Raw genomic sequence first — 27,778 nt, 5'->3', positions numbered from 1 at the left:
ACATGTCCTACTGTACCTCTGTATGCATAATTAGTATTACATACTGTGTGATCAATCCCTCATCAGAATAAAGTAATAGCCTAAACTTTATGAAAGTGTCACAAGGTAACATGAGCACGCAGAGAACACTGAGAGCTATTTGTTAAATTTGATGATATTTTCAATGACCGACCCTATTAAAAGGAGTGTTAGCTCAGTGGTTAACGCCGGTGTCTTTCTATCATAAGGTCCCCGGTTCGTCCAGTACGTCGTCCAGTTACAGAGTTGTTGACAATTCATGATCATTGGACGTTAAATATGAATCTAAGAGACTGACTTCAGTCAGCTTGCGGCTTTGATAAGCCAATGAGGTTTCTTCGCGAGTTCCTGCTTGCAGGAGGATCTAAAATACATATATACATACACAAACAAATGGACTATTGCAATAACCTCATAGCATGCCTATTGGCACTCTGCATACATAATGACCAACAATTGTTATGATCTTCCTCAGAATGAATAAATGTCCTACTGAGACCTTTGAAGAAGACGTTGGCAGAAGAGTTACACACTATATCGCCTATCCAGAGAGCTACTACCAGGAATACCTCAAGAATGCATCGCTTCTCTTCATTCCTTTCAAAGCAGCTGACTTACTGTGGCTCAGAAATTATCTCAGGTAATATGTAAACCTGCAGAATAGAACTGAAATAGCCAGTGGCGGAGCGTCCATACAGTCAGGGGGCGTATGCCCCCCCCCCCTGACGTACTCAAATGGACTGCTGGCGCCCTTTTCAGCTTTTTACCACTTTTTACTTATTCGCGACTATTTACTTTTTTTCATTGCGCTCTCATGTACCTACTGACATTTGTCACATTTTGTTGACAAAGACACCTATTTATTCCTCGTTTATCTGCAAATTAGCAAGGCCAGGAAAGGGTCATTTCCGGCAATCTAGGAAGTATCTTTACTCCAAAAATGTATGTACGCTCGGCGCCAACCTGTGTTGGCTCTCCGCTTAGATAGTGTCGAAAGCGCCCCTTCAGACCATACTCGTCCCTTGACCAATACCCCTATATAGCTCTGCCACTTGAAATAGCACTGTGATGTACTCTTCACACACCCTCTCAAGAAGAAAGAACGCTCCTTTTTTTCTTATAGCACATTAATCTGATGATGAAAGTGTGTCACAGTGGTGAGTGAAGCTAGGGAACATTAAGTATTAGCAGGTCCTCCTTACTGGTTTGTTGTAACCCATGGTGAAGCTAGCTAGGGGAACATTAAGTATCAGCAGGTCCTCCTTGCCGGCTTGTTGTAACCCATGGTGAAGCTAGCTAGGGGAACATTAAGTATTAGCAGGTCTACCTTACTGGTTTGTTGTATTCCATGGTGAAGCTAGCTAGGGGAACATTAAGTATCAGCAGGTCCTCCTTACTGGTTTGCTGTTACCCGTGGTGAAGCTTGCTAGGGGAACATTTAGTATTTGCATGTTCATCTTACTGGTTTGCTGTAATCCATGGTGAAGCTAGCCAGGGGAACATTAAGTATTAGCAGGTCCTCCTTACCGGTTTGTTGTAATCCATGGTGAAGCTAGGTATTAGCAGGTCCTCCTTTATGGTTTGTTTTAACCCATGGTGAAGCTAGCTAGGGGAACATTAAGTATCAGCAGGTCCTCCTTACTGGTTTGTTGTAACTCATGGTGAAGCTAGTAAGAACATTAAGTATTATCAGGACCTCCTTACTGGTTTGTTGTAATCCATGGTGAAGCTAGAGGAACATTAAGTATCAGCAGGTCCTCCGTACTGGTTTGTTGTAACCCATAGTGAAGCTAGCTAGGGTAACATTAAGTATTAGCAGGTCCTCCATACTGGTTTGTTGCAGGCGCGGCGGAACGGAAAAATTATTGGGGGGGCTAATGTGTGGAGACTATCTAAGCGGAGCGCCACCATCGGTTGGCGCGGAGCGTACAAACAAATTTTGGGTTTTTTCAAAGCCCCAGATGGCCGGAAACGGCACTTCCCGAGTGTTTTATGCTGCGAATACCTACCCCTAAAATATGGGTCTCAAGCCTGCAATTTCTCAGATTGCACGTAAAAGTCTGTAAAAACATTGTAATTTGTATATTCGATGGTGTTTCATGAGAGTAGCTATTACTCGTAGTGTACTCGCAAAGACGTTTTTGAGTGTAGTAAGGGCAGTGGCGGAGCTAGGGGTATTGGTCAGTGGGGCAAGAATAGTCTGTAGGGGCGCTTTCGACACTAAGCGGAGCGCCACCACAGGTTAGCGCGGAGCGTACAGAAAATTTTTGAGTAAAGTTACTCCCTAGATTGCAGGAAATAACCCTTTCCGGGCCTTGCTAATTTGCAGATAAACGGAGAATAAATAGGTGTCGTCGCCATTTTGTCGGAAAATTACACCAACAGAATATGACAAATGTCAATACGTATATGAGAGCGCAATAAAATAGTCAATAATCGCGAATAAGTTAAAAGTAGTGAAAAGCTGAAAAGGGCGCCAGCAGTCCATTTGAGTCCGTCAGGAGGGGGGGGGGGGGATCCGCCCCTGACTGTATATATGGACGCTCCGCCACTAAGTAAGGGGATGTTGGAGAACTGGCTGAAATGAGGCAAGTCATTGGCCTAAGACGAAGTTGTGTTACGCTTACCGGTACTCACACTAACTGCTTCCACTTTTCACGGGGCGTGAAGACGCGGTTGGGGTGACAATGTAGTCTATAGCCAGGGGACGGGCCGAGGGACCAGGGTCCCCCAGCAATTACTAAAATTATTACACCTATATAGTATACGTGTGCATCGGACAGATCGACAAGTATGCATTGAAAAATGGGCAGATGCACGTTTCGGAGCCTTGGTATATATTGGGGGGGGGCTTATCATGCATTTGCCCCCTCAACTTTTTCATTGGGAGGCTGAGCCCCCCCCCCAAGCCCCCCCCCCCGGTTCCGCCGCCACTGGTTTCTTGTAATCCATGGTGGAGCTAGTTAGGGGAACATTAAGTATTAGCAGGTCCTCCTTACTGGTTTGTAGTAATCCAAGGTCAAGCTAGTGGGAAAAGTATTAGCCGGACCAATTTACTACTGATCCCTTTTCAGTTTAAATAGGTTCTTGTTTCTTCAAATCTTTAGATAAAGACAATATATTATTGTCACATACCTGGAGAAAGACAATGATTTTAATTGTTTTTGTGGTAGTAGCAGCAGTAGTATCAGTATTATTATATATACACTCATAGATTTACTCCATAGACTTTTTTTAGTCAGTTTTCTTCATTAATATAGTAAAAAGTTGATATATATATATATATATATATATAATATATATATATATATACATATATATATATAATATATATATATATATATATATATATATATATATATATATATATGTATATATATATATATATATATATATATATATATATATATATATATACATTTTGAACTGCGACTGGTCAGTCTACAAGTACATAATTTAAAAAGAAAAAAGGCACCGATTTTATAAGAGGGAGTTAGAGTTGTTCACATTACAAATATATAATATTATTTAGCTACCTGGTCATCTCTTGCTCTGTTGACATGGCAGCGTATGTTTGATTGTGAGTTCATTTTCTTAGTTTAATATCATTTTTCTTTTATATTACGTTTTGAATACTTTTATATTTTTATACTATTGTATTCTTTTTTATACTTTTATATTCTTATATTTGATACTTTAATAATTACTTTAATATTACATTTTTTATATTACATTTTGCTTTCGATTTGAGTTTTGTTATTTTCAAATGTTTCATTTTAAAACTGAGACCAGATAGTTCTTTTGAAATGTCCAATTCTATACCTGGAATCATTACAATATGGCTGATAGAAGTGTCTGACTTAAGGCTCTGCTGTTTGCTATTGAAAATGACAATAACTTTTGTTAAAAGGTTGTAAAGAAATAAAAGCCTATTAATTAAAATCATAGAATGGATGAAACTAACGATTTCCTCCAAACTCTCCTACTAACCTGAGGTGACAACAAAGATTGATAACAACCCCTGGGATCTCATCTACATCTTTCACAATCAATGAATCTCTTTCTTATGATTGGTTTTTCATAATCAATTCTTTTTCTTCACAGCTTTGCAAAGAAACCACCTGACAAAAAAGCTTTGGATATATCAAGGGTTTGTACTATTTTTGTCCATTGTGCATTTATTCTTACTAAAACCATTATCTTTAGGAAGCATTTATAGGTTCAGATATTTGTATTTTCTGAGATGAACAAACCTAAACAGACATCTCAAAGGGCCACTTTCTAGAGGGAAATGATAAGAAAACTTGGTAAGAAAAGTGCTGTAAAGCTGTTGGCAAATTAGTTTGATGGATTAAATTAAAATTATGACGACGCAATATGAAACATGGGATGGATATGGATCATGTGGTGATGGTCCCATTAATTAGCTTCCTCCTAAATTTGAAATAAATTTTCAAATCAGAAATCACATCAGAAACTGGTTTTTCACCATTTCTTTTCATTTTACCACCTGGATGAATGATTGAAAGGTTGCACATGGCAAGCCAATTGTGACAAATTAAAGTAGCAGTTAATTAATGGGTAATACATGTTTTTTATTGTTCAATAGACTCAGGAAGCCTCACAAATCTTAAGCAGGAAGTATAGCTCAAAGTAATAACAATCTGGTCCAAGGGCGGCGGAACCGGGGGGGCACAGGGGGCACGTGCCCCCCCCCCACTTTTCCTCAGGTTAAAAATGTGCCCTTTTTCTACATTAAAATTTCTATTAAAAAAAAAGAGTTTACAAAGCGAAACCCACGTCTATTGAAATATTTCGGGAAGTTTTATATGATGTTTACTACCATAGGCGTAGGGGCCCAATTTGATTTGGGGGGCTGTAACACTTGCCCGAAGAATATTACCCAAATTTTTCGCGCGCTCCGCGCGCGTTCAGCATGTTAATGTGCATATCATATAGGCATGCATCGGTTATTACATCGCATGCCAATAACATACAATCATTTGCCGTGTTATTACCCTTCTATTTCACAAAAATTTTTGGTTGGGGGGCCCCCCGCCTCCTACGCCTATGTTTACTACCACAAGGTTTCTAACATTCTGGTGGGTGCCATTATGCATATTCAATTTGCCAAAAAAATCCTAGTGCATTTCCAAAAATGCATTGCTATATTACATTGTGACTTTGTAATAAGCAGAAGCCATTTATAGCCTACTATAAATAATGAGTATAGTTTTAATATCCCATAACCTACCCCATCCTTTCGTATTTTGACATATTTCATTTGCTTTCATGCATGTATCGATCGCGTGTGCAGGGACTTGGACTTGGTAATGATTTCACCTCATTTTGTCTCGAAAGAAAACTTGTTCCTTGTTTCCCAATTTGCACATTGGATATTGCAGTGCTAGTATGCATTGTTTCCTTGAAGGGGGGGGGGGGGGGCGTTGATGCAGTGATGTGTATACGCAAATAAGATAATACAATAAGAGTTATAAAGGGTACTAAATATCAGGCTGCATCAGTCCAATCGAATTTCTATAAAGTGCCCTTCGACGTTGGTGCCCCCCCCCCCCCCCAGATTAAAAGTACTTCCGCCGCCCTTGATCTGGTCATACCAAAAGGTTCTTCTCCTCCTTGCAATGGGGAACCTGCAGTCCATTTCCACTTGATCAGTTTCAGACTAAAATGTTTAAGCTCAGAGCGGGGAGGGATAAGTGTTGAGGGAATAGGGAGCAAGTACATATTGTCTCTGAGACTACACTTGTCTTACTTTATTTTATTCAATGCTTACACTTTATGAGTGCAGCTACAATTAACTTATGAATAACTAATTGTTGTTTCCCATATTTTTTTTTTCTTTCTACAGGTGAAGTTGTACAACCCAGAGTTAATGTGGAATGCCAAACATATCTGGGGAGTAGGTTGGGGTAGATATCCTTCCACTGGTTTCTTGGCAGCTATATTTGCACTTTACAATTGTGACGAGGTAATTGTTAATAAAAAAAATCCTTTTGGTTTTCTACCTTGATTGTCTGATTCATAGTTTTCATGTAAGAGTATAAACATAACTATATACAATATCTTATATATATCGTCACAATATATTTACAGACTTTTCGTGTATAGTCTATAACAGTTTTAATAAATTAATGTATCTGTTACTACTCTATAAATCAATGTGTGTGCTCCAATACAAATCATTTTAACAGCTCTCAGTCGTGTGGAGTGTTAGCTCAGTGGTTAACGCCGGTGCCTTCCAATCATAAGGTCCCTCGAGTCACTCCAAGTTTAATGTATGTCGTCCAGTTACAGAGTTGTTGACAATTGACAAATTCATAATCATGGACGTTAAGTATGAATGTTAGAGACTGACTTCGGTCAGCTTGCAGCTTTGATAAGCCAATGGGGCTTCTTTGCGAGTTCCTGCTTGCAGGAGGATCTAAAATACATACAATCAATACATACAATCATAACTTAAATAACATCGTACAATAACCAAGCTACCCAGTGGATAATAATTTAGCCTATATAAAGATACATGCCTTTTCAATGGCTCAGTGAGAGCTTATTCTTCAATTAAATAATATCGTACAATAACCAAGCTACCCAATGGACCATAATGTAGCCTATGTGAAGATACATGTCCTTTCAATGGCTCAATGAGAGCTTATTCTTCATTTAAATAATATCGTATAATAACCAAGCTACCCAGTGGATCATAATGTAGCCTATGTAAAGATACATGCCTTTCAATGGCTCAGTGAGAGCTTATTCTTCATTTAAATAATATCGTACAATAACCAAGCTACCCAATGTACCATAATGTAGCCTATATAAAGATACATGTCCTTTCAATGGCTCAGTGAAAACTTAATTCTCAATTAAATAATATCGTACGATAACCAAGCTACCCAATGGATCATAATTTAGCCTATGTAAAGATACATATACACACTAGTGTGTAATATCATATTCAGTCTTAGTTGTTTGGCTTGGTTGAGGTAACACGCAACACTTTACACAGCTGGGTTAATGTGATTGCTACATATGAATATCCATATCTGTCTGTCTTTCTTTAGGTAAATATATTTGGCTATGGGCCAAACAGGCTTGGTCAGTGGGACCATTACTACGATGACAAGGAAGGAGAAAGTAATTCAATGTTTCAGATGACCCTTGTACACGATTCCGAAGCTGAATTACAGCTGTTGCATCACCTGGATACAATCGGAAAAATCAGTCTCTACCAAGGAATTAGGTGACACCATGATGACCAATCACTACCCGGGATAAGTCCTACTACAATAGCTGATATCAATAAATAAGGGCTTCATGCCAGGGCCTATAGGGCAAGTGATTGTCAAAAACAATGGGGGCAGGGGCTGGGATTATTAAAAACAATGCAGGGTAGGTTCAGGGGCTACTTGAGACAACTAGGGTAGGATCAGGGATTTGTTAATGTGGGCCATATGGTCAGAGGTTATAAAACAATAGAGGCCAGCTGGTATCTATGAAATATTAGGTGCACATAAAATGTCTATAAAATCATTCTTTTAGAAATAATGAAACATGATTACATTCATGCACAATTGGGAAAATGCATGACTATTCGGACTATAATAGTGGGTGTTTTCCTAACGAGTGTCTTTGTAGATCTAAAGTAAGATATATGGAAATATCCATGAATACGGCATACATTGACTGGCTGGGCTCAATTACATGCAGTGTACAACTATTATAGGCTGCAGTCCTAATTACCTGTAGTGTATAGCTACTATATGCTGTTGTCCTCTATTACCTGCAGTGTATAGCTACTATATGCTGTTGTCCTCTATTACCTGCAGTGTATAGCTACTATATGCTGTTGTCCTCTATTACCTGCAGTGTATAGCTACTATAGGCTGTTGTCATCTATTACCTGCAGTGTATAGCTACTATATGCTGTTGTCCTCTATTACCTGCAGTGTATAGCTACTATATGCTGTTGTCCTCTATTACCTGCAGTGTATAGCTACTATAGGCTGTTGTCCTCTATTACCTGCAGTGTATAGCTACTATAGGCTGCTGTCCTCTATTACCTGCAGTGTGTAGCTATTGTAGGCTGCAGTCCTCTATTACCTGGTCATAGCTATCAATGTATTGCTCATGACCAACCACTTTACTCCGTATTGAAGATGAAATGGAATTAAGTTGGGGTGCATCGAACACAGCCTCATATGTACTATTAGCAAGCATATATATATATATATATATATGTATATGTATACATATATATAATGGTTAACATGGTTAACCTATGTTTATAGGTTTCCTGAGAGATGCATGGGGAGGAGGAAGCTGTTGAGAGGGGTTCAAGCAACATTATCAAACTTGATGGTTAAACCAAAGGTGAACTCTGATTATACGTAGACTTGGAGCCGCTAAAAATACCAACAAAGAATGATTATAACAGACTTAAATTGTTATCATCAGAATAACTTATTTATAACCTATGATTTGTATATAAAAAATAGTAAGCTTGATATATTAATTAAAAATTTATAATTAACAACAATTTCATATTTTTCTTTTCTTTTTATGATTAAAGATCTCTTATTTGTAAAATATCTTTTAAAAATTCCTTCGATTCTTTGAAGCTACTTTTGCTATTTTTTGCTGTATAATATACCAGTGTCCTCACCTTCTACAAATATAATAAATCGAGAGCAAATAGCTGAACTTATATGTGTTATTTTCAGAAGCACGAACTTTGCGTGTTGTTTTGTAAGACCGTATAAGTCACAAACATACAAACATACACAAAAGAGCGGCAAGCAAGCAAGCAATCAATCAGTCCAGCATGTTGACATTACAGTTGAGGATAAACCATAGTAACCCCCCCCCACCCCACCCCCACCCAACCACTTGATGAGAAAATTAGTTGGGTATGTGCTCATCTCAAAATCTCTTTTTGAAGTAGTTGCACTGTTTAAACAAGATCGTCAGACTTTGACCTCTGTTGACCTGTGACCTTTAGACAAATATGATAAATTGCTTGATAAAGATGCATGCTAACGTAGCCGGCCAATGTACGCCTCTTTCCCCTCCCGAGCTCTTGCTCTTCCACATAGACACATAGACTGGTATATCTGGGTTATAACTGTCCTTACAACTTTGTAAATCTCTTGACTCCAATGATCAGCTAGTTGTGTTTACCTCTGGGGTGCACTTTCCTCACTAGTACTCTGTCATCTGGTTCAAGTTCATTTCCTTTAGCATTGGAATCATATATGTGTTTGTTTTGTTGTGCTCTCTCTTTGGAGTGTTTTGTAGCTAGTTGGTGCGCAAAGTCTAGTATTTCTCGTAGTTGCTCCGCATATATTATGGTGAGTTCTTGTGGATATAGTTGCATTGCTACATCCGATGGGAGGATCGGGTTTCTAACAAACATGAGGAAATAAGGTGCGTACCCAGTACTTCAGCGTTGTATGCATGACATAGTGGAGCTACAAGCTCTTTCCAATTTGCTTTCTTCTCTTCAGACAGGGTACCTAACATGTCAATAAGGGTGAGGTCAACTCTCTCACAGATTGGGTTGCCTTGGGTGATATGGTGTTGTCCTTGACTTTCTTATTCCTGCAATCTTGCAAAGATGTTGGATTACTTCACTCTCAAACTTACGGCCTCTGTCAATGTAACCGGGTTGGGAAACCATAATGTACAAACAAATTATCAAAGAGGACACGTGCTGTAGAACGAGCCGTCTGGTTTTTCGTGGGGAATGCCTGGGCATACTTCGTAAAATGGTCTGTGACTACCAGAATGTTCTCGTATCCTCCCTTTGATTGCTCAAGGGATAGATAGTCCATACATACCAGCTCCATTGGGGAAGATGTGTGGATGTTGACCAGCTTATAGCAACACTTCCTGCTTTCTCATGTGTCTTGCGACGGAAACATCTACCACATGATTTAATATAGTCGCTCACATTACCTGCCATCTTTGGCCAGAAATATCTTTCTCGAAGTAGCTCTAATGTCCTTTCTTGACCCATATGTCCTACTTCATCGTGCAGTCCAGCCATAGCCTGACCTTATCCCCCGAGAGATCGTTATTGAATCGATACAGTACTCCATCTTTTAATCGAAATTTATCCCAATGTCGGAATAATCGTTTAACACTGGGAGTTTCTGCTACGTACAGTCTTCTATTTGGGGGAAGACCTCTCTCTAGGCGCCCAATTACTCGGTAGATATCCGGATCTTGCTTCTGTCGACTCTGCCATGATTGGGGGGTCCCGCTCATCAGAGACTGGGGTTGATCTAAGTCAGTAATAGTATTACCGTTACATTCCATAGCTAATACTCTTGTTTGGGAGCACAGTATCTCTACCATGGGGAGTGGGTTCTCTCCAATATTGTACTTTGATAGCAAATGGACTTCACATATTGCTCGTACTGTGTCTCCAGTTATTGTGTGGGCGTCGTCGGGGTGGGGTCTGTGTGACAGTCCATCTGATTCAATTGAATATACAATAAAGATGGTCAGTCAGGGTTCTTTCATCAGCCTTGATCGAATATCAGTTAGAACTTGAGATAACTGTTTGTAGCCCTAGGTCTATGTATAATATTAGTGGCGTAGTCAGAGATCTAGTTCTAATAAAGTTATGCCATGGGGCCTAGTCAGGGAGAGATTGTGAAGATGATCAAAGATCTGTGATACCAAGTGTAGCATTTTGTGTGACCATAGGCTAGGTTTTGCACATTTCTACTGTTGGCACTAGTCTGCTAGTGGCGTCGACGATCAGCTGTTCTTTGGGAAAGGAGAGCTTCGCTGATACTGAATATGCATTACAGTGCATTCTCTCATTGGCTTGTTTAAATCAAGAGGCACGACGTAACAGAATACATGAATGAAATCTGTCTTCAGCGGATAAATGTTTGGATACTTCCGATCATTAATTTCTTAACTAATGAAACCGGTTTTTGGCAAATTAGCTTGCTGAAACCTTTTTTTTTTTCTTGGTTTGTCAGATATAAGCTGCTTAAACGAAGTTCCATTTCGAAACGAACAGTGTCATGTACTTCCTTTCTCCAAATGCACGGAATCGCTTTAATCTGAAAACTCTTAAATTTACTTGAGTCTGTGATCATGTACTGCAAGATGTGAGTTACAATGCAGCACATCTCTTTGCATATGTAACACGCCACAAATATAGTACGTACACGTCTATTGGAAATTTTAACAATTGTAGGGAGACCTATATGCAGCTATACATTGATATGACTTTCTGCATGCATGTTTGTAGTTACCATGGTTACCACAGGTGTTGTAGAATATGATCAGGAGAATTGATCATGGTGATTGGAATCTTTTAAACAAAATTCATGAATGGGTAAAAATGGGAAGATTAGACATGACAAGGGCTGGTACAAGCATTAATTGGGAATTAACTCAACTTTCGTCTCTTCTAGCTCAAATTTACACCCATGATGGGTGACTTTGCAATTGCCACAATAGTCCAACAAATCAACCATCTTGTGGTGAGCAAGATATACCAAGATGGACTCTTCTAATTTAGGCCCTAGCAACTTCAGGATGGGACAAATTTAGTTACTTTTTTAGTCAATGGAGCAATTGATTGTAAGCCACGCATTTTGCCGGATTGGTCAGCACTATAGCTTGTTACTTTTTTTTTCTAATATAATTTTCGGCCATATCTCATGTTATTGCCAGGTATACTCTCAACAAATCATTCTCCTCTAATTTTTTCTTTGACTTGAAGTTTCAGAATCATTTTCCGTGTTGCAAAGATATTTGATAAGTATAATGTTTTTACTTGTCACCTTGTTATGTACAGTATAGTGATATTGAAATCTTAGCTAGATTATTAGCACACAGATCGAGCGAATCAAAATACACCGACGAACTTCATAAATATGTATGAATTCAACTGAAGAACAATCTCAAATAAGTCTGTTTAGGAATTGGGTGATAAAAAACACAGCTTGAGCAAACATCAAAGTCCATAAAATGGTATATCATAATGTATATAGGTTTATGGCACTGAAGGATGGCATGTAACGCACGGCTTAACAATGGTTTTTTGGTTATAATAAATAGCAAGGAAGTCTATTCAGAGAGGAATATTTTCAAAGTGTGATGCAATCCATCCAGGACCAAGAAAGCTTGATGAATTTTATGTGGATGAATACAATCAGGCCGTCCACCAACTTTCCAGGGATGACGAAAATTAAATCGTGTGTTTGTTATCTTTTTCAAAGTTACATTTTGATACTGTTCGGGTTCATGGTGGGTTTTTACTTTGCGGAACTTCAAAATTCTGTGCCGTCCCATCAGGAAAGAAAACTAGCTGATGGGGAGTACAATTTATCCTTGCGGAACGGTTCAAGCAATACAACTTCATCAGCAAACGTTATTGATAAGGTAGAGAAACTAAACCAGGGCGGAAATAAATCTGAGAGTAAAAAACTCGAATGTAGATACCTCCCGAGGGCAAACAGCTCTAGCTTGGGTTGGTTTGAGGAAAACTTCGATCCATTTCTGAATCCTATCATGACAAAAGACAACTTTAATATATCCCAGGACATCTTTCAATGGTGGAACGTAAGTATCAAAATATTTGATTGAACTAATTTGTCATAATTATTTAAACTTAAGCCGTGTTAGATTTCTTAGAGACTGCATAGGCCTAGTGCAATAAACCAATATCCATAACATGTATGCGTTACTCTTTCATAATCTTTTTCCTGTCTGAAATTGTTGACTTTATGAATATACATGTATATCACTGTCATCAATTAATATTTCCATGTACAAAATTCCCTATACTCATGCTCAGAAATAAATGGGATGGAATATTTCAAGTTTATGAAACATAAAGCAGATCAGATTGCCTATAAAAAAAACCGTCCTAGATACCCCAATTTTCCCATAAAAAGTAATGAGCCATTGTTTGGATACCAAGGTCGGGTATGGTACCCCGGTTTTTACGGAGAAAGTGGGGTAGCCTATCTAGGGCGGATTTTCTCATGGGCAAGATCTGCGTAATGATACTTTGCGATTAACACTGAAAAGGGTGGCAGTGGGGGAGATAGCTAGAGGAGGGAATTGTCTGTCATGTATGTCACAAGTCACATATTACATAACAATGTAGCCTCTCCAGAATCAGACATGGCGTCATACATCATACTGACTAAACAGTTCACACTAGCTTACTATTATCCCTTGTTTCTGTGTGTTCTTTTGGGGGGTTTTCTTTACAATGTACTAACGTGGCATGTCAAGAATAATGCAGCAAAACATAAACAAGAAAGGATGACTCAACGAGCAGTTTTACTCTTCATATATCATAGACCATCACAGAAGTAACTGGATTTGCGTCATTATAATTCAGGTTTACTCTCCATGTATCATAGACCATCACAGAAGTAAATGGATTTGCGTCATTATAATTCAGGTTTTACTCTTCATATATCATAGACCATCACAGAAGTAACTGGATTTGCGTCATTATAATTCAGTTTTACTCTTCATATATCATAGACCATCACAGAAGTAACTGGATTTGAGTCATTATAATTCAGGTTTACTCTTCATATATCAGACCATCACAGAAGTAACTGGATTTGCATCATTATAATTCAGTTTTACTCTTCATATAGTATATAGACCATCACAGAAGTAACTGGATTTACGTCATAATAATTTTGGGTCCTGGATACATGAAACAAATATTCTTGCATGACCTTTGCAAAAAAGTTGTATAATTGTGGTTCTAAGTATCTCAATTATGCAGGGAGTCAATTTATAAGCTCAGTAACCATGGTTGTAAAACAGACAACAATACTTGCACATCTTTTCTGTTAATGCTATCTAAATAGTCTCATTGATTGTTTAAGTCCCAATTAAAATACCATTTCAATGAACGCAAATTCAGTGAGCATTTTTTGCATGTATTATTGTAAGACCTGACACAGGTCCAGTCTTCTCAGTTCAAAGGTAGTCAGTTCAGGCACCCAATTATAGGATGCTAAAGAAACATATTCAATTGCTTAGTTAAAGCAACAGAGCAATCCATCATTTTCTGATTTTTGATAAGATATGATCTTGTTATCTAAACAATTTACTGAAAAATGTTGACTTATTGGGGCAAAGTTTTATTATGTTGATGGCACTTTAAGCTTCCGTAGCAATCTTATTTTGAGATATACTCAATGTACGTTTGGAAGAATTGTTTACCAAACCAGCCTTTCCTTGAAATATGAACTAAAGAAGTTGATGTTTAATTATAAACAGTCCTATTGCAAAAAATCCAGATAAAAGGGCAATGAAGTAAGGGTTGGCATTGGTGGAACTTCTGCACAAGTTAGCTGTAGAGGAAGGCGCCATATGTGCAGCCTCTTATACCTAAAAGCTTCAATTTGAAGTGTAATTGTAAATAGATTCAGAATTTATGTACCTGTTTCTTATCACCAGCTTCATCCTTGATCACTGTACTAGAGGTTCTTTTAAAACATTTCACATTGAATAGTTATAGTTTACACGGAATGTAACTGAATTTAATATAAATACCAATTAGTTGCTTTAATTTTCAATTTAATTTATGCTATATGTTGCACTACAGATTTGATGTCAGTCTTCCTTGCTATGAACTAAGATCTACTTTTTTGGAAAGTATCTATTATTTTACAGAAATTGCATCATTTGGTTATTAAACTCATTTGATTGAAAGTAGCATTTTCTGTTGAATTTGTCACAGTTGAATGGTGGTTGGTATTGTTATTGCAAGTACCATAATCAGGTACCTAGAAAAGTGATCTTTAGCCCACCAAAATTTATCACCAGCAATGTTCATAAAAAATAGACATAAAGTTATGAGAGAGTTCATGTCAACGAAATACAAAAACATTTGGTACAATAACTTTGTAATTATCGTATTCGGGGTAAACAGTTAGTATGCTGCTAATATTAACAAACAGTCAAATAAAAGCCTTGCATCTAATTATGCACAAATATTAAATGTGCTGAGAAGTTAACCCAAATGTCAAATAAAAATTTCTTATAGAGACACTTCTTACTTGTACCTAAGAGTACCGCCCATGTAAGTAGCAGCTAAGTTCATTTAATGAATTGAAATCTGTATGGAGACTGACTGTTTGCTTATATATGTCACAAATACAAGCTAGTCACAACATATTTATTGCTTAGACTTTACGCTGGTTACGTATATTCGTGACATGAATGTATGTATTAAAGGGATGTTTTAGTGGCTGTCTATTGGGTATACAAAAGAAATGACCATAATTTTATCATCGCCGAAGTCGAAGTTAGGGGATTTTTCATCTCATGATTCAGGAGAAGTGAATTTTTGTACCTGGCGCCAACTTAATCTGATATATTTTGAATAGTGGAGAAAGATGGGCAACTGTGACGTCATCGCGGCACTTCGTTTCAGCTTGGGGCTGCAGGGACGTTATCATTAGTAAGCTACACTGTAGCGTGGAAAGTTAAAATTTCGAGTTAAATGGAAATTTCCCGGTGAAGTTGCAAGTTAGCAATCTTTTGGAGAGTTGAGAAACGTTCCAGAATTCCCTAACTGGGGCTGACTGACTGATGAGAACAGCGTTAATAAGAAACAAAAAAATGCAGTAAGCTAACCTGCTTTAATTTTATGTTTATATCATTTAAAGAATTGCCCTGGTAAGCCAACTGATTAATACCAATATAGGCATATTTCTAAGGAAGCTGTTCGTATATGCCCATATTATAAATAAAGAATATATTCATGCACCCCAGTTAGGGAACCCCTGCTATGAATGGACAGTTGGAAACCCCTTAAATATAACTCTCTCCCATTTGTCTTCCAATTACAATTCCCTCCTCCCGCCCCCTCCCCCCCAAAAAAATATGTGGGGTTGTTGCGTACCATATCAACTTATATGGAAACATTCTCATATGCAAATTTAGGCTATGCTTATTTATTAATGCTTCTTTGGAATATTATTAAGAGGCTTCCTCGAAATCTTTAATAGAAATGTATTGCAAATAAAAATGTAACAATTTAGCAAAAACATATTTTGTGAACTTACATGAAAATAATTTTTTATGTTACTAACACAATTTACTTCTCAAACCAATGAACTCTTACTTCCCCACAAAATTTGGATGATAAATATTAGAGTCCAAAAATTTGTCATTTTCTCTTTTGCATTCAGAACCTGTTATCTCCGAGCAACTTATCATATGAGACGTACAAAGACCTGGCAAAAGAGATAGTACGAAATCAAGATGTGTTCAACGGCAAGAAACCAGCAGGCTCTGTCAGGTGCGCTGTCGTTGGTAACTCCGGAAACTTGAAGAAAAGTACCTACGGGAAGATTATCGACAAGAACGATCTAATTATACGGTAGGATATGGCATGTATTATACGAAAGAAAGTGTGTCATACATTAATGAGAAAACACATGCAACTATGTGTTAAGATTGGATTGAATACCACAAAAAAAGTGAATATTACATTAAAATCAAACATTGCTAATGATAAGATTTATTACAAATATATTGGTTACTAAATTTAAAACAAAGAACTGCTTATATATATATATATATATATATATATATATATATATATATATATATATATATATATATATATATATATATATATATATGTTTATATGAGATTTGCTTACAAAAAGAGTGGTTATTACATAAAGAAAACACATTCTAATATATATATATATATATGTTACAAGTGGATTTATTATGGAAAAAATGTGGTGATTTTGTTATGACACTACAACAAGCCACTTGCTAATATGTATGTTATGGGTTATTTAATATGCAAGGAGGTGGTTATTCCTGAAAGACAAACATGCTACTATATATGCTATATACATGGAAGGAGGCTCACATGTTATAACATATATATATATATATATATATATATATATATATATATATATATATATATATATCATATATTAAAATGGGATTTATTACTAAAGTAATTGCTTACACATGGAAGGAGACACACATGTTAATACATATATATATATATCATATATTAAAATGGGATTTATTACTAAAGAAATTGCTTACACATGGAAGGAGACACATATGTTATTACATATGAAGATGGGATTTATTACTAAAGAAAATGCTAGAAACACATAAAGAAATTGCTAACACATTGAAGGAGACTCACATATTATTACATATTTATATTATATATTATATATTACGATGGGATTTATAACTAATGAATGATATAAAGATCACATACATATATGTTATATTATGGTTCCATAGGATATCAGTAGGAAGATATAACAGTAACAAGTAGAAAGTTATGACAAGGTTGCTTTAAGATCACATACTGTTATCCTACATAAGCGAGACATGCACTGTATATGCCTTGCTAATGCATTTTCAGTCACCGAAAATAATACCTGTTTGTAAACACTAAATATTGTCACGAAATCATGAAGTGCAAATATTCCCAAAAATGTTAAATAAAAGGTAAAGTTTCTCAAGCTGGATTTTCTCAACTTTCTTGTGGCCAATTTAGCATATCTAGTAGTCACAAACTGTGTGTCAGTATCCAGAGTCTCCTTTGTATGTATGTATGTGTGTATGTATGTATGTGTGGGTGTATGTGTGTGTGTATGTGTGCGTGCGCGTGTCTGCGTGCGTGTGTGTGCATGCGTGTATGTATGTATGTGTCAGTATCAAGAGTCACTTTTGATAACTTATCTTCTTTAGCTCTTCTGGCTGCCTTTTATCGTGGTCGGAGATGCCTTATATCAATCTATACATCTTTCTTCTTAACTATTACTTCTAGTAGCTATTAATTAGTCTTAGCCTCAATTTTAATATACAACACAAAATAAACCAAAAGAAAGGTCTGACATAAGCGGTCATGTAACGGTGTAGTTTGACATAAGCAATCATATATAAATAATATATATAAATATTTTTGTTCATTAATTGCTTTCTTTTCAGAATGAACAATTGTCCAGTCCGGAAGTTTGAGACAGATGTTGGTTCAAGGACAACCCATTATATTGCTTATCCTAACAGCTATAGAAAACGTGACGATTTAAGCGAGGCACTATTCGTTATGGCAGCATTTAGTATCAAAGATTTGCAATGGCTAAAAAAATACATGAAATACAGGTTAGTATACTTACACGTCCGGTGGCTTCCAATTCAACATTTTATTTCAAATTTGGAATCTATTCAAGTTAATAGAAAGTCATTTCAGATGGGAAAACCGTAGATAGCTCTTGGATGAAAAACCCACCTAACTATGACCCGGCCGGGTATCGGAACCTCCCGATTGCTCAGCCTCATAGTTTCAAATGCCACCGTCTTTTTCCACTCAGTCACAGCACCGGTATAATTTGATCCTGTATACATTGCAGTGATGTTGAGTGGTGTCTTTGCATATTGGAACTTTTCAGAAAGGAAAAAAAAGCAAACATATATGTCTTGTTTTTCAGGCGAAGATCAATTGTACACCCCATAGCAGCTGATAAAGATAAGGTAGGTGGTCACTTTGAATCAAAATTCCTAAAAATAAATATAAAAAAAGTCTTATCTGTTTTACCTCCATGGTCTTATACATGGGTTATTCCATGTCCAATCATAGATGTCTGTTGCCGGACCCTCCCCAAAATTAACTACCCTCATTGCATGATATTCTGAAATTTCAGTTGCATTGCTTCAACCAGGGAGTAGTTATGGACAACTCCCTGCTTCAACATTGGCTGATTTATCACACTTTGAAATTCTGCAATTTGTCACCACCATATTTTGGCATTTGCTTGATTTTTGAGGTCTGATTTCTCGGCAATTAAGCATCCTACTACCTTCCTATTACAAAAACCCATAGATTCTATCCCATAGAATTGGAAAATAAAAAACTAGGCTACAAAAGAATTGTCTTGTGGAGTCTGGTCAACTTAAAGGTGTTAAAAGTATAGTTTTCGCTAAATAAATGAGCTATTTTTAGTGCTTAATTGCTCCTAAACTATTGACTCAAGATAACTGGTTCTTTCAGAGGTTATTATGTCCAGTCCAAACAATACAAAATAACGATTACAATGCTTTTCTGTACTATCTGTGTAAGTTATACAGTGCTACAACAGCTACTTCATGCTGAGATTCAGCATGAGGAAGGGGTTTTGATGCCATTTTTTTTACCAATGTAACCAATAGAGCTGTGAGTTTTTTTTTTACTTTAATTATAAGTATAAACTTCTTACAAATAACCAAATTTCAGGGTTCTAGCTTTATTCAATATCAATGTATGAGGAGGTAAATTTGCTCCCATGTACAAAAGAGGTCATCTTTGACAGCCAATAACTCAAAATACATCACTTTCAGTTTAACAAATCTGATTATTTCTTTCAAGGTATGTATATCTAGAGTATATATTGAGTAACTATACAGTGTTGACTGAGGTTGTGGTCAATGTACAAATAAATGAAAAAATGCATTTTTAGTTTTTAATTATTCATACAGTATTTGTATATATATATATATATATATATATATATATATATATATATATATATATATATATATATATATATATATATCTGCTGTACACTGCAGGTAATAGAGGACAGCCTAGAGTAGCTGTACACTGCAGGTAATTGAGCCCGGCCCATCACTAGACTTATTCCCAGACTGTATTCTTTAGCCAACACAGCCATGTAAGGTTTGTTTCTACATACTGGCAAGTATTATCTTAAACCACACTGCCCATGCAATTGTCTATGGTTACATACCCATGCTATGTTGTTCATGCTATTGATGGGCTAACATACCCATGCACTCTCACAGCTAATGGAGGATGTTTACCCCTGATCATGTTTATCATGATAACCTGCGATTATGTTATTATCACAATCAAACAACAGTCAGCTTGAATGTATATTATGAAGTGCAAATTAAGAAGAAGGAAGTACCTAGGCAGTACTGGTAATCTTTACCTGCTGATCGTAGAGTTGATATTTAGGAGTCAGTAGAATTAGTATAGGGATTGCATACTCCCAATTTTCTACCAGCTGGAAAAAAAAGATATCAAATCTTTTAAGTAGTACTAACATTTACTTCAAGTTCAAGATGATTATTAAAGATGATTCATGTTCAAGATTCAAAGTTCAAGATGACTACATATAACTTGATGATATCATGGTGAATGATTAACATTTATATACAATGCTATACCCACATACAGGACAAATAGTAGGTTCTCAATCTTTGTTTGTAACCTTTTACATTTTCAAAGGTATTTGTCTTAAACCCGGAGCTGATGTGGCACATTAAGCACCAGTGGGGTCTTGGTAAGGGTAGATGGGCCTCCACTGGTCTACTCAGTGTATTCTTTGGTCTTCATATATGTGATGAGGTGAGCACTCACTGTTTTATTTACATTAAACGTGGAACATTAAATGTTTGGTTTATGTTGTCACCATTCATTAAGGATATGATAATGGTTCCTCTCAATCTGAAGGCGAGGGGAAGAGATGGGAGAAGGGGCAGGGGCAGGAGAAGGAGGCATAGGACTGGGCAGATGGGAAGGAGGCAAGAGGAGTGGAGAGGAGGGGAGAGAGGAGGAGGTTTGAACACTTGCATTAATTACTCATGCTGCAAATTTAAATCACCTTTTGAGCTCTCTTATTTCCTTGTCGATATATATATATATATATATATATATATATATATATATATATATATATATATATATATATATATTCTGTACCTTTACATTATACTGTAGGCGATGGTGTATTGTAATTTAATCACTGTCAAACTTTACAGAGCAATTAATGTTCAACAAGTCGTTTAGTAAAATTGCTGGATCAACTCAACCAGCTGGCTGCCTTAAATTATCACACAAACAGAATTGTTCTAAACAATTTTTTTTTAAGATTTTTGTTTTTTTTACCAAAGAATCGTATTTAATCCGAGTATTCGGAACTATATTACAAGAGGAAGTCTCAGTCGGGCTGTTGATTATAGTCCTCCGTGCAATTTTCCTGGAAAAAAATTCTATTAGGCATAATGTTATATTTAATGCATGACTCTAAGATTTCTAGTATTCATTCAGCAGCCATGTAGACCCATAAGCATTGTGTTATTGTGCTATTCATTCACTCTGTCTTCAAATACTACTTTCAAAGAAGAAGTATAAAAGCAATGGACTGCACTCACATTTTATGAACAATTGCTTTCTTAGCCATGTTTGTTTTTTAAAGACTACATGTTTCAGACAAAAGGCCTCTGAGAATGATCTCATCGGCTGTTTGTACTTTAAAAGGTCAACACTTACATTAAAGAAGCAATTTCAGTGACAAAGCAACATGCCTGCTTCTTATTCCATCTCTGAAAGCTCTAAATTTGTCAATAAACTCATAATAATAGACCAGGTAGAAGCTATTGAGAGCTTTGCTGAAACAATAACAAAGACTAATGGATTTGTTTGTTATAGCTGGAGGATGCTTTAATATGGCCAGTTCCATCATTTGGTTTGCTTTGTTGAGAGCTGTGTAGTTTTACAGTACAGTCGGCTGGCGTACATTGTTAGAAAACAACAGACAATTCAACTCCAGACATTTTAGAATTTTCCAGACTCAGCCTTGATAAAGAATATGAACAGCGCCCTCTTTATTAATGAAACTCTTTGTACAAGTTTGTAGGATGTTATACTAGATGGTCTCCATACTATAAGCAGAAAAAAAAAAGAACTTAATTACTAAATATTTACAAACTTCAATATTATGTTATCAGATTTACACTTAAATTCTGTCCGGTGTTGTCTATGAGGGCACATTGTTTGTCACAATCGAGAATGGAAACAAAAGGAAATGACATCGTGTTTTGATACAGAAATAATTCCTCATCTTTTGCAGGAGAGCAAACAAATTTATGCTTGAAAGCTTTTTATATTGCTTGAATTGAAAACATTTTCATGGTTTAACAATACAAACAGTAAATATGTCTGTCTGTATTATATGACTTTTATTTATTTCAGGTCAACATCTTTGGTTTTGGTGCAAACTCTAAAGGAAATTGGGATCATTATTTTGAGAGTAACGACGGGAAGAAAAATTCACAATTTCGTATCACCAAAGTTCATGACAGTAATGCTGAAGAAAAGATCTTACAAATGTTATCTGATGCTAAGAAAGTGACAATATTTAGAGGTCCTGACTAGAATCTTTAGCTTTTTTTCACCTTTAACCACACAAAGACTATTGTTTTTATGCTAACAAGGTCAAAGAAGGTCAGCTGATGCTAAGACTTAACGGAAAAACTAGATGTCAGTTCTTTCAAAACAGATATATTATTGATGCAAACCACAATAAACGTTTCGAATTGTTAAGAATATGTTTATTTGAAATAAGGAATTTTAGCTTGACATTTGAAAATGCACCCACCCTTTAATACCACTATCTTAACAACACCCCGCTCTCGCTGGAGATCGCGGGAAATTTGAGCTGAGGAAGTGACTTTTCCACGCTCGTTTCCTTTGCTAGCTTGGCGAATTGATTACCAAACAAACAGACTGATAACCTTGAAAGGTGAAGAAGTGGGCAGTGGTGAAAAATGAACAGCAGTCTTACTATAGAGTGGATTAAAATGATCTGAAGGAAGTAAACCTAAATGTTAAGTAAAACAATTGGAGAATTCACAATGTTAAATGTCTTTAGAGCCACCTCTGTTAATTTCCTTCTATAACTAAATAAGAATTCTTCTAATTGTATGAAAACACATTATGTGTGACATCATATTCATAACTTATTGGCAAGCTCTAGATATATGTTTACTGAATAAGTACATGAGTGTGGTTAAACTGTGGAATAAGAATGCTTTAAGCTTAGCAACTCAATACATCCTTAAATATTCCTTCCTACTTTGTAGAATTTCAAAAGACTTTTTATCAGATCTCAGCAACATGAACTGAATTAATTGTTTGTGCCTTAATCTGAGAACAGAGAGATAAGAGAGACTGAATGCCAGCTCAGTGTAACTGATTATCCTGGGCTAATTAATTCCAATGGATTACTTTTCTATGGCGTAGTAATGTAATGTGCTGACAAAGAACAATGTCATGCTATCTTCTAAGTTTGACGAGATAGTTCTTCAAGTAGCTGAGCGTGAACGTAAGCAAAGAAAACACAAAGAATGCTGAATTCTGCAGCTCGACTTGTCACCAGATGTGGGAAATGTGACCACATGAAGCTTGTTCTTAGGGATCTCCATTGGCTGGATCGGAACTTTACTCACCTTCGAGGCCCTGCCAGTCGGATCCGGTGCTCTCATCGAAGAGTATAACCCACAGAGGGCCTTGAGAAGAGTCTCAGAAGTTCTTCTGTGTCCATCAAAAGATCAGCACCTGAGCTAACTTTTATGGTGATCGGGCATTTATGACAGCAATCTCTGAAGGCATGGAACAGCCTCCCCTACATACATATATATATATATATATATATATATATATATATATATATATATATATATATATATATATATATATATATATATATATATATATATATATATATATATATATATATATATATATATATAATCTCATACAAGAGAGATCTGAAAACTAATATGTTTAGTTTATGTACATTGATTAACTGTATTTAAGCTTTGTGGGTTGCTAGCAATATTACTTTTGAAACTGTTTTAATTTTGAATTGTGTCCATATTCATATTAATATTGATCATCACCACCACCACAAACATCATCATCACCATCATCATCATCATACATTTCAAGAAACTTTTATAAAATTGTACATTTTAAAAGTAGGATAGGGATTAAATGTTTGGATTTAAGGCATATAGTCATAGTTGCGTTTTAGTGTGTTTATTACTCTTGCTGCAAATTTAAATGACCTTTGAGCTCTTTTATCTCCTTGTCGATATGTTGATAAATGCAAATCAGTTGAGGAAGATATCGAAACTTGTCATATTTAAAAAAGTAGGCTGCAATGGTTTCATTGTTTTGATGTTAGGCCTTATATAGTTGATATTTTAGTGTTCTATTACTATATTCTTCTTGCCTTTTAAATAACCTGAGCTCTTTACAATTGTTAGTGTATGTTTTCACTAGAAAATGTAAGCTAAGCTGTTCTTTACTACGTATTCACTGTACCCCATAGGGTTGATTCACTCTGCCCTGTGTATGGGGCACAGTGGATCAATTTTTGAAAATGTCTTAATTATTCAATAATTAATTATGCAGTTTAAATATCTAGGTTATTAGGTATTTTATGAATAGACAATTTCCATTTTATCCATGTAAAATAGTAATAATATACATCAAGGAAAGTTGGATAACTGGCACCTCATAAAATCCGATCCACTGTGCCCAACCTCCCCCTATAGTAAAGTAACATATATAGTTAATTTTGCATACAAGAAACTGGTATATATATATATATATATATATATATATATATATATATATATATATATATATATACTGTATATATATAAATATATATATATACTGTACCTTTACATACTGTAGGCGATCATGTGTCGTAATTTAATCACTGTCAAACTTTACAGAGCAATTATTGTTCACTAACAAGACGTTTAGTCAAATTGCTGGATCAACTCAACCAGCTGGCTGCCTTAAATAATCACACAAACTGAATTGTTCTAAACATTTTTTTTAAGATATTTTTTTAACCAAAGAATCGTTTAATCCGAGTATTCGGAACTATATTACAAGAGGAAGTCTCATTCGGGCTGTTGATTATGTCCTCCTTGCAATTTTCCTGGAAAAAAATTCTATCAGGCCAAATTTTTATATTTTATATTGTGTTATTGTGCTATTCATTCACTCTGTCTTCAAATACTACTTTCAAAGAAGACTTGAGCATAAAGCAATGGACCGCACTCACTTTGTATGAACAATTGCTCTTTTAGCCATGTTTGATTGTTTTTTGTAGACTACATGTTTCAGACAAAAGGCTTCTGAGAATGATCTCATCGGCTGTTCGTATTTTAAAAGGTCAACTGAGCTATATGCTTTGTAATGCTATGGTTTCCATTATGTCATTATTGACTTGACACACTTCTTTCTTCGCATATACACAAATTTCATTAAGGTTTACGATTAATCAGTTTGCAAGCCCACTTTTAGTCTTATTAAGACATATACAGCCTAGTGTACATTTCTTTTTCACAAAGCTATTTTCCTGTATCTATTTGCTGTACTGCTTAGGGAACGCCCGCAGCAACGCTTTAGATTGATACTAGGGTCTTGCACATTTCTCCCAACTTCCCAAGCTAATGTTTTCCTTTAATTTTTGGCAGATTTGCTTCGGAAAAGTGAAGAAGCCAATCAGGTTGGCCAATTGGGCCCACTAGCCCCAAAATGTTTATTCAAGCCCTGCCTCCCGCAGTGAACAATCACGAGTCTTATTTTTATCAAGGAATTTAATGGTACGATTGTAAATAATTTCTAAAAATTCTAAAATTTTGGGTAAAGATGAAAGTACTGAGATATACTGTAGGTCTATAGTTAGAAACACATAAACTATCACCACCTTTAAATATCGGAGTGGCAATAGCTTCCTTGTAAAGAAGTGGTACAGCACCAGTTGAAATTGATCAATTAAAAATAAATGTAAGAGGAGTTCCTAAAGCAAAAAGAATATCTTGGAGAAAATTGACAGAAATGTTATCAATACCACACGCACATTTTTTCATATTCACAATTTAGTCAATTAATTTCAGTGTAATTAGTTGGTAATAGAAGTAGAGATGTTGGGTTTGCCTCAGGATGAAAATCACGAAAATTTGAATTACAAGTGGGGATTGCACCTTGCAAGACTGCTACCTATATTTACAAACTAATCATTGAATGTGTCAGCCATTACATGTTTATCGGTGATATAACTGCCATTCTCTTTAATTTTATCAATTGGAGTTTTGGGTGAAGTACGAACAAGAATTTTATTAATGATATCACAAGTTTTCTTTAGGTTGTTTTTAAGTTTCATCAAAACATTTCTGAAAATGCATCTTTTTAGCCGATCTGTTAATATTGGTTAGCTTATTTTTACATTCAGTGTACCAGTACTTTATTAATAAAAGAGTTGTGAGAAAGATATTTCTTATCAAGCTTGTTCTCTTTGGAAATAGATCTTAAAATACCAGGTGTGATCATCCATGGGGACTGGCGCTTAATTATGAGAGTTAACCTTAAATTCTTTAATAATACAATGCTTAGATATAATATGGTGAACATTATCAACAAATAAATTATAAGCCACATCTGCATCGGTCTCATTAAATAGAGGGTCCCAAATCGAAAGAAGAAAGTTCAAGTTGGACATTGTGTAGTACTTTTACACTAGTATACCTCCTGTGGTAAACAAGCTTATTTGTGTTAACAGATAAACTATACCAAAATCCCTTTAACAACAGCTTGGTAAGTGGTCTCTAATGTCAGATAATGTCAGATAATGTCAGATAATAGAATGCCAGATTGTGAATTAACAATATAATCATTACCAAAAATATTATCAATTAGTGATGAAGATGTGGCTGTAATCTTTGTAAGTTTTGATATTAATGGTAAATATGAATGAGAATACAATTAAATCAAGAAAATGTAAAATATGAGGCAAATGGTCATGCTTCAAAATATTAATATTAAAATCACCTGTAATATAGCAAGTTTTCTTTACGTTATTGTATGTTTTGCAGAATACCAGATAATTCATCATTAAATGCAATTATTGGGACATCAGAGGGTTTATAAATAACTCCCAATATAACAGTTTCATTGTTGAGTTTAACCTCAACTAACATGGATTCAAAAAAGAGAGGGTTTATTTATTATTATTTTTTATTATTATTTTACCAAATTTATATAGCGCTCTTTTCCTGCTTAAGCATGTTCAAGAGCGCTTTACAATGACAACAAAATGACAAAACCCTGAAAATATGAATATGAAGAATAAAATTGACATTAATATAAAAAATATATATATATAAACGTAGGAATAATTTTAAAAATATTGTATATTTACAGTGAAATTCCTACAAAGAAAAAAGTGAGTTTTAAGTAAATTTAAGTAACAAAAAGACAAATCCCTTAAAATATGAATACGAAAAATAAAATGGACGCAGCTTGAAAATTAATATAAAAATATATGTGCACCCAAATTAAAAAAATATATATGTATGTGGGTTTGATCAAAGATTGTTTCTAATAACACATGGTACTAATTTATTAATATAAAATCCAACTCCCCCCGCCAAGTTTAACACTCCTGTCCCTGTGCATGAAAGTATAATTTGGAATTTGAATTGAGCAAAGGTTTGAATCAGGATGAAGCCAGGTTTCTGTAATTGCTAAAATTACATGAAGGAAAAATCAAAATTTCATTTATGGCATCAAAATTTCTTGATATACTACAGGCATTTTCATAAAGCAAAGAAAAAGTACTTATGGAATTATGAAATAAATTACCGGTATTTCATTCATTCATTTATTTGTTTCTCCACAATATAAATACAGAGAAGTTAACTAAGTGACAAAACATATCAACAACAGGCCTGGGAAAATTGTGAAAGGAAGCCCTCCAAACAATCCAAAGGGCTTGTCTAGTACACTGGCGGATCCAGGGCCTTTGTTTGGGAGGGGCCAAAGTGGCATTAGAGTGATATGGGGGAGGGGTCTAAGGGGAGGGGGTGTCCCCCTCCA

At 35.7% G+C, this 27,778-nt stretch overlaps 2 protein-coding genes across 4 annotated transcripts in view; both read left to right on the top strand.

Annotated features, from left to right (window-relative positions):
• The window catches only part of LOC139962479 (CMP-N-acetylneuraminate-beta-galactosamide-alpha-2,3-sialyltransferase 1-like), a 32,410-nt gene extending 23,677 nt beyond the window's left edge, over positions 1-8,733 (top strand). For all 3 annotated transcript variants that reach the window (XM_071962493.1, XM_071962475.1, XM_071962483.1), the window contains exons 4-7: positions 494-658; positions 4,123-4,168; positions 5,888-6,007; positions 7,101-8,733. In XM_071962493.1, the coding sequence (XP_071818594.1) occupies positions 494-658; positions 4,123-4,168; positions 5,888-6,007; positions 7,101-7,283 (514 nt within the window). In that variant the 3' untranslated portion in view covers positions 7,284-8,733. The remainder of the gene's footprint in view (positions 1-493; positions 659-4,122; positions 4,169-5,887; positions 6,008-7,100) is intronic.
• Positions 8,734-12,051: 3,318 nt separating this feature from the next.
• On the top strand, positions 12,052-26,174 carry LOC139962494 (CMP-N-acetylneuraminate-beta-galactosamide-alpha-2,3-sialyltransferase 1-like). The gene is made up of 6 exons (XM_071962506.1): positions 12,052-12,627; positions 16,239-16,429; positions 18,028-18,201; positions 18,528-18,570; positions 20,324-20,443; positions 22,070-26,174. The coding sequence occupies exons 1-6, from the start codon at positions 12,163-12,165 to the stop codon at positions 22,250-22,252; spliced, it is 1,176 nt and encodes a 391-aa protein (XP_071818607.1). The 5' UTR covers positions 12,052-12,162; the 3' UTR covers positions 22,253-26,174.
• The last annotated feature ends 1,604 nt before the right edge of the window (positions 26,175-27,778 follow it).

The sequence above is a fragment of the Apostichopus japonicus genome, chromosome 3 (genome assembly GCF_037975245.1).
Source record: "Apostichopus japonicus isolate 1M-3 chromosome 3, ASM3797524v1, whole genome shotgun sequence".
In the NCBI taxonomy this organism is placed as follows: domain Eukaryota; kingdom Metazoa; phylum Echinodermata; class Holothuroidea; order Aspidochirotida; family Stichopodidae; genus Apostichopus; species Apostichopus japonicus.
The sequence above is the reverse complement of the archived record's forward strand: the minus strand, read 5'-3'. Positions and strand labels throughout refer to the sequence as shown.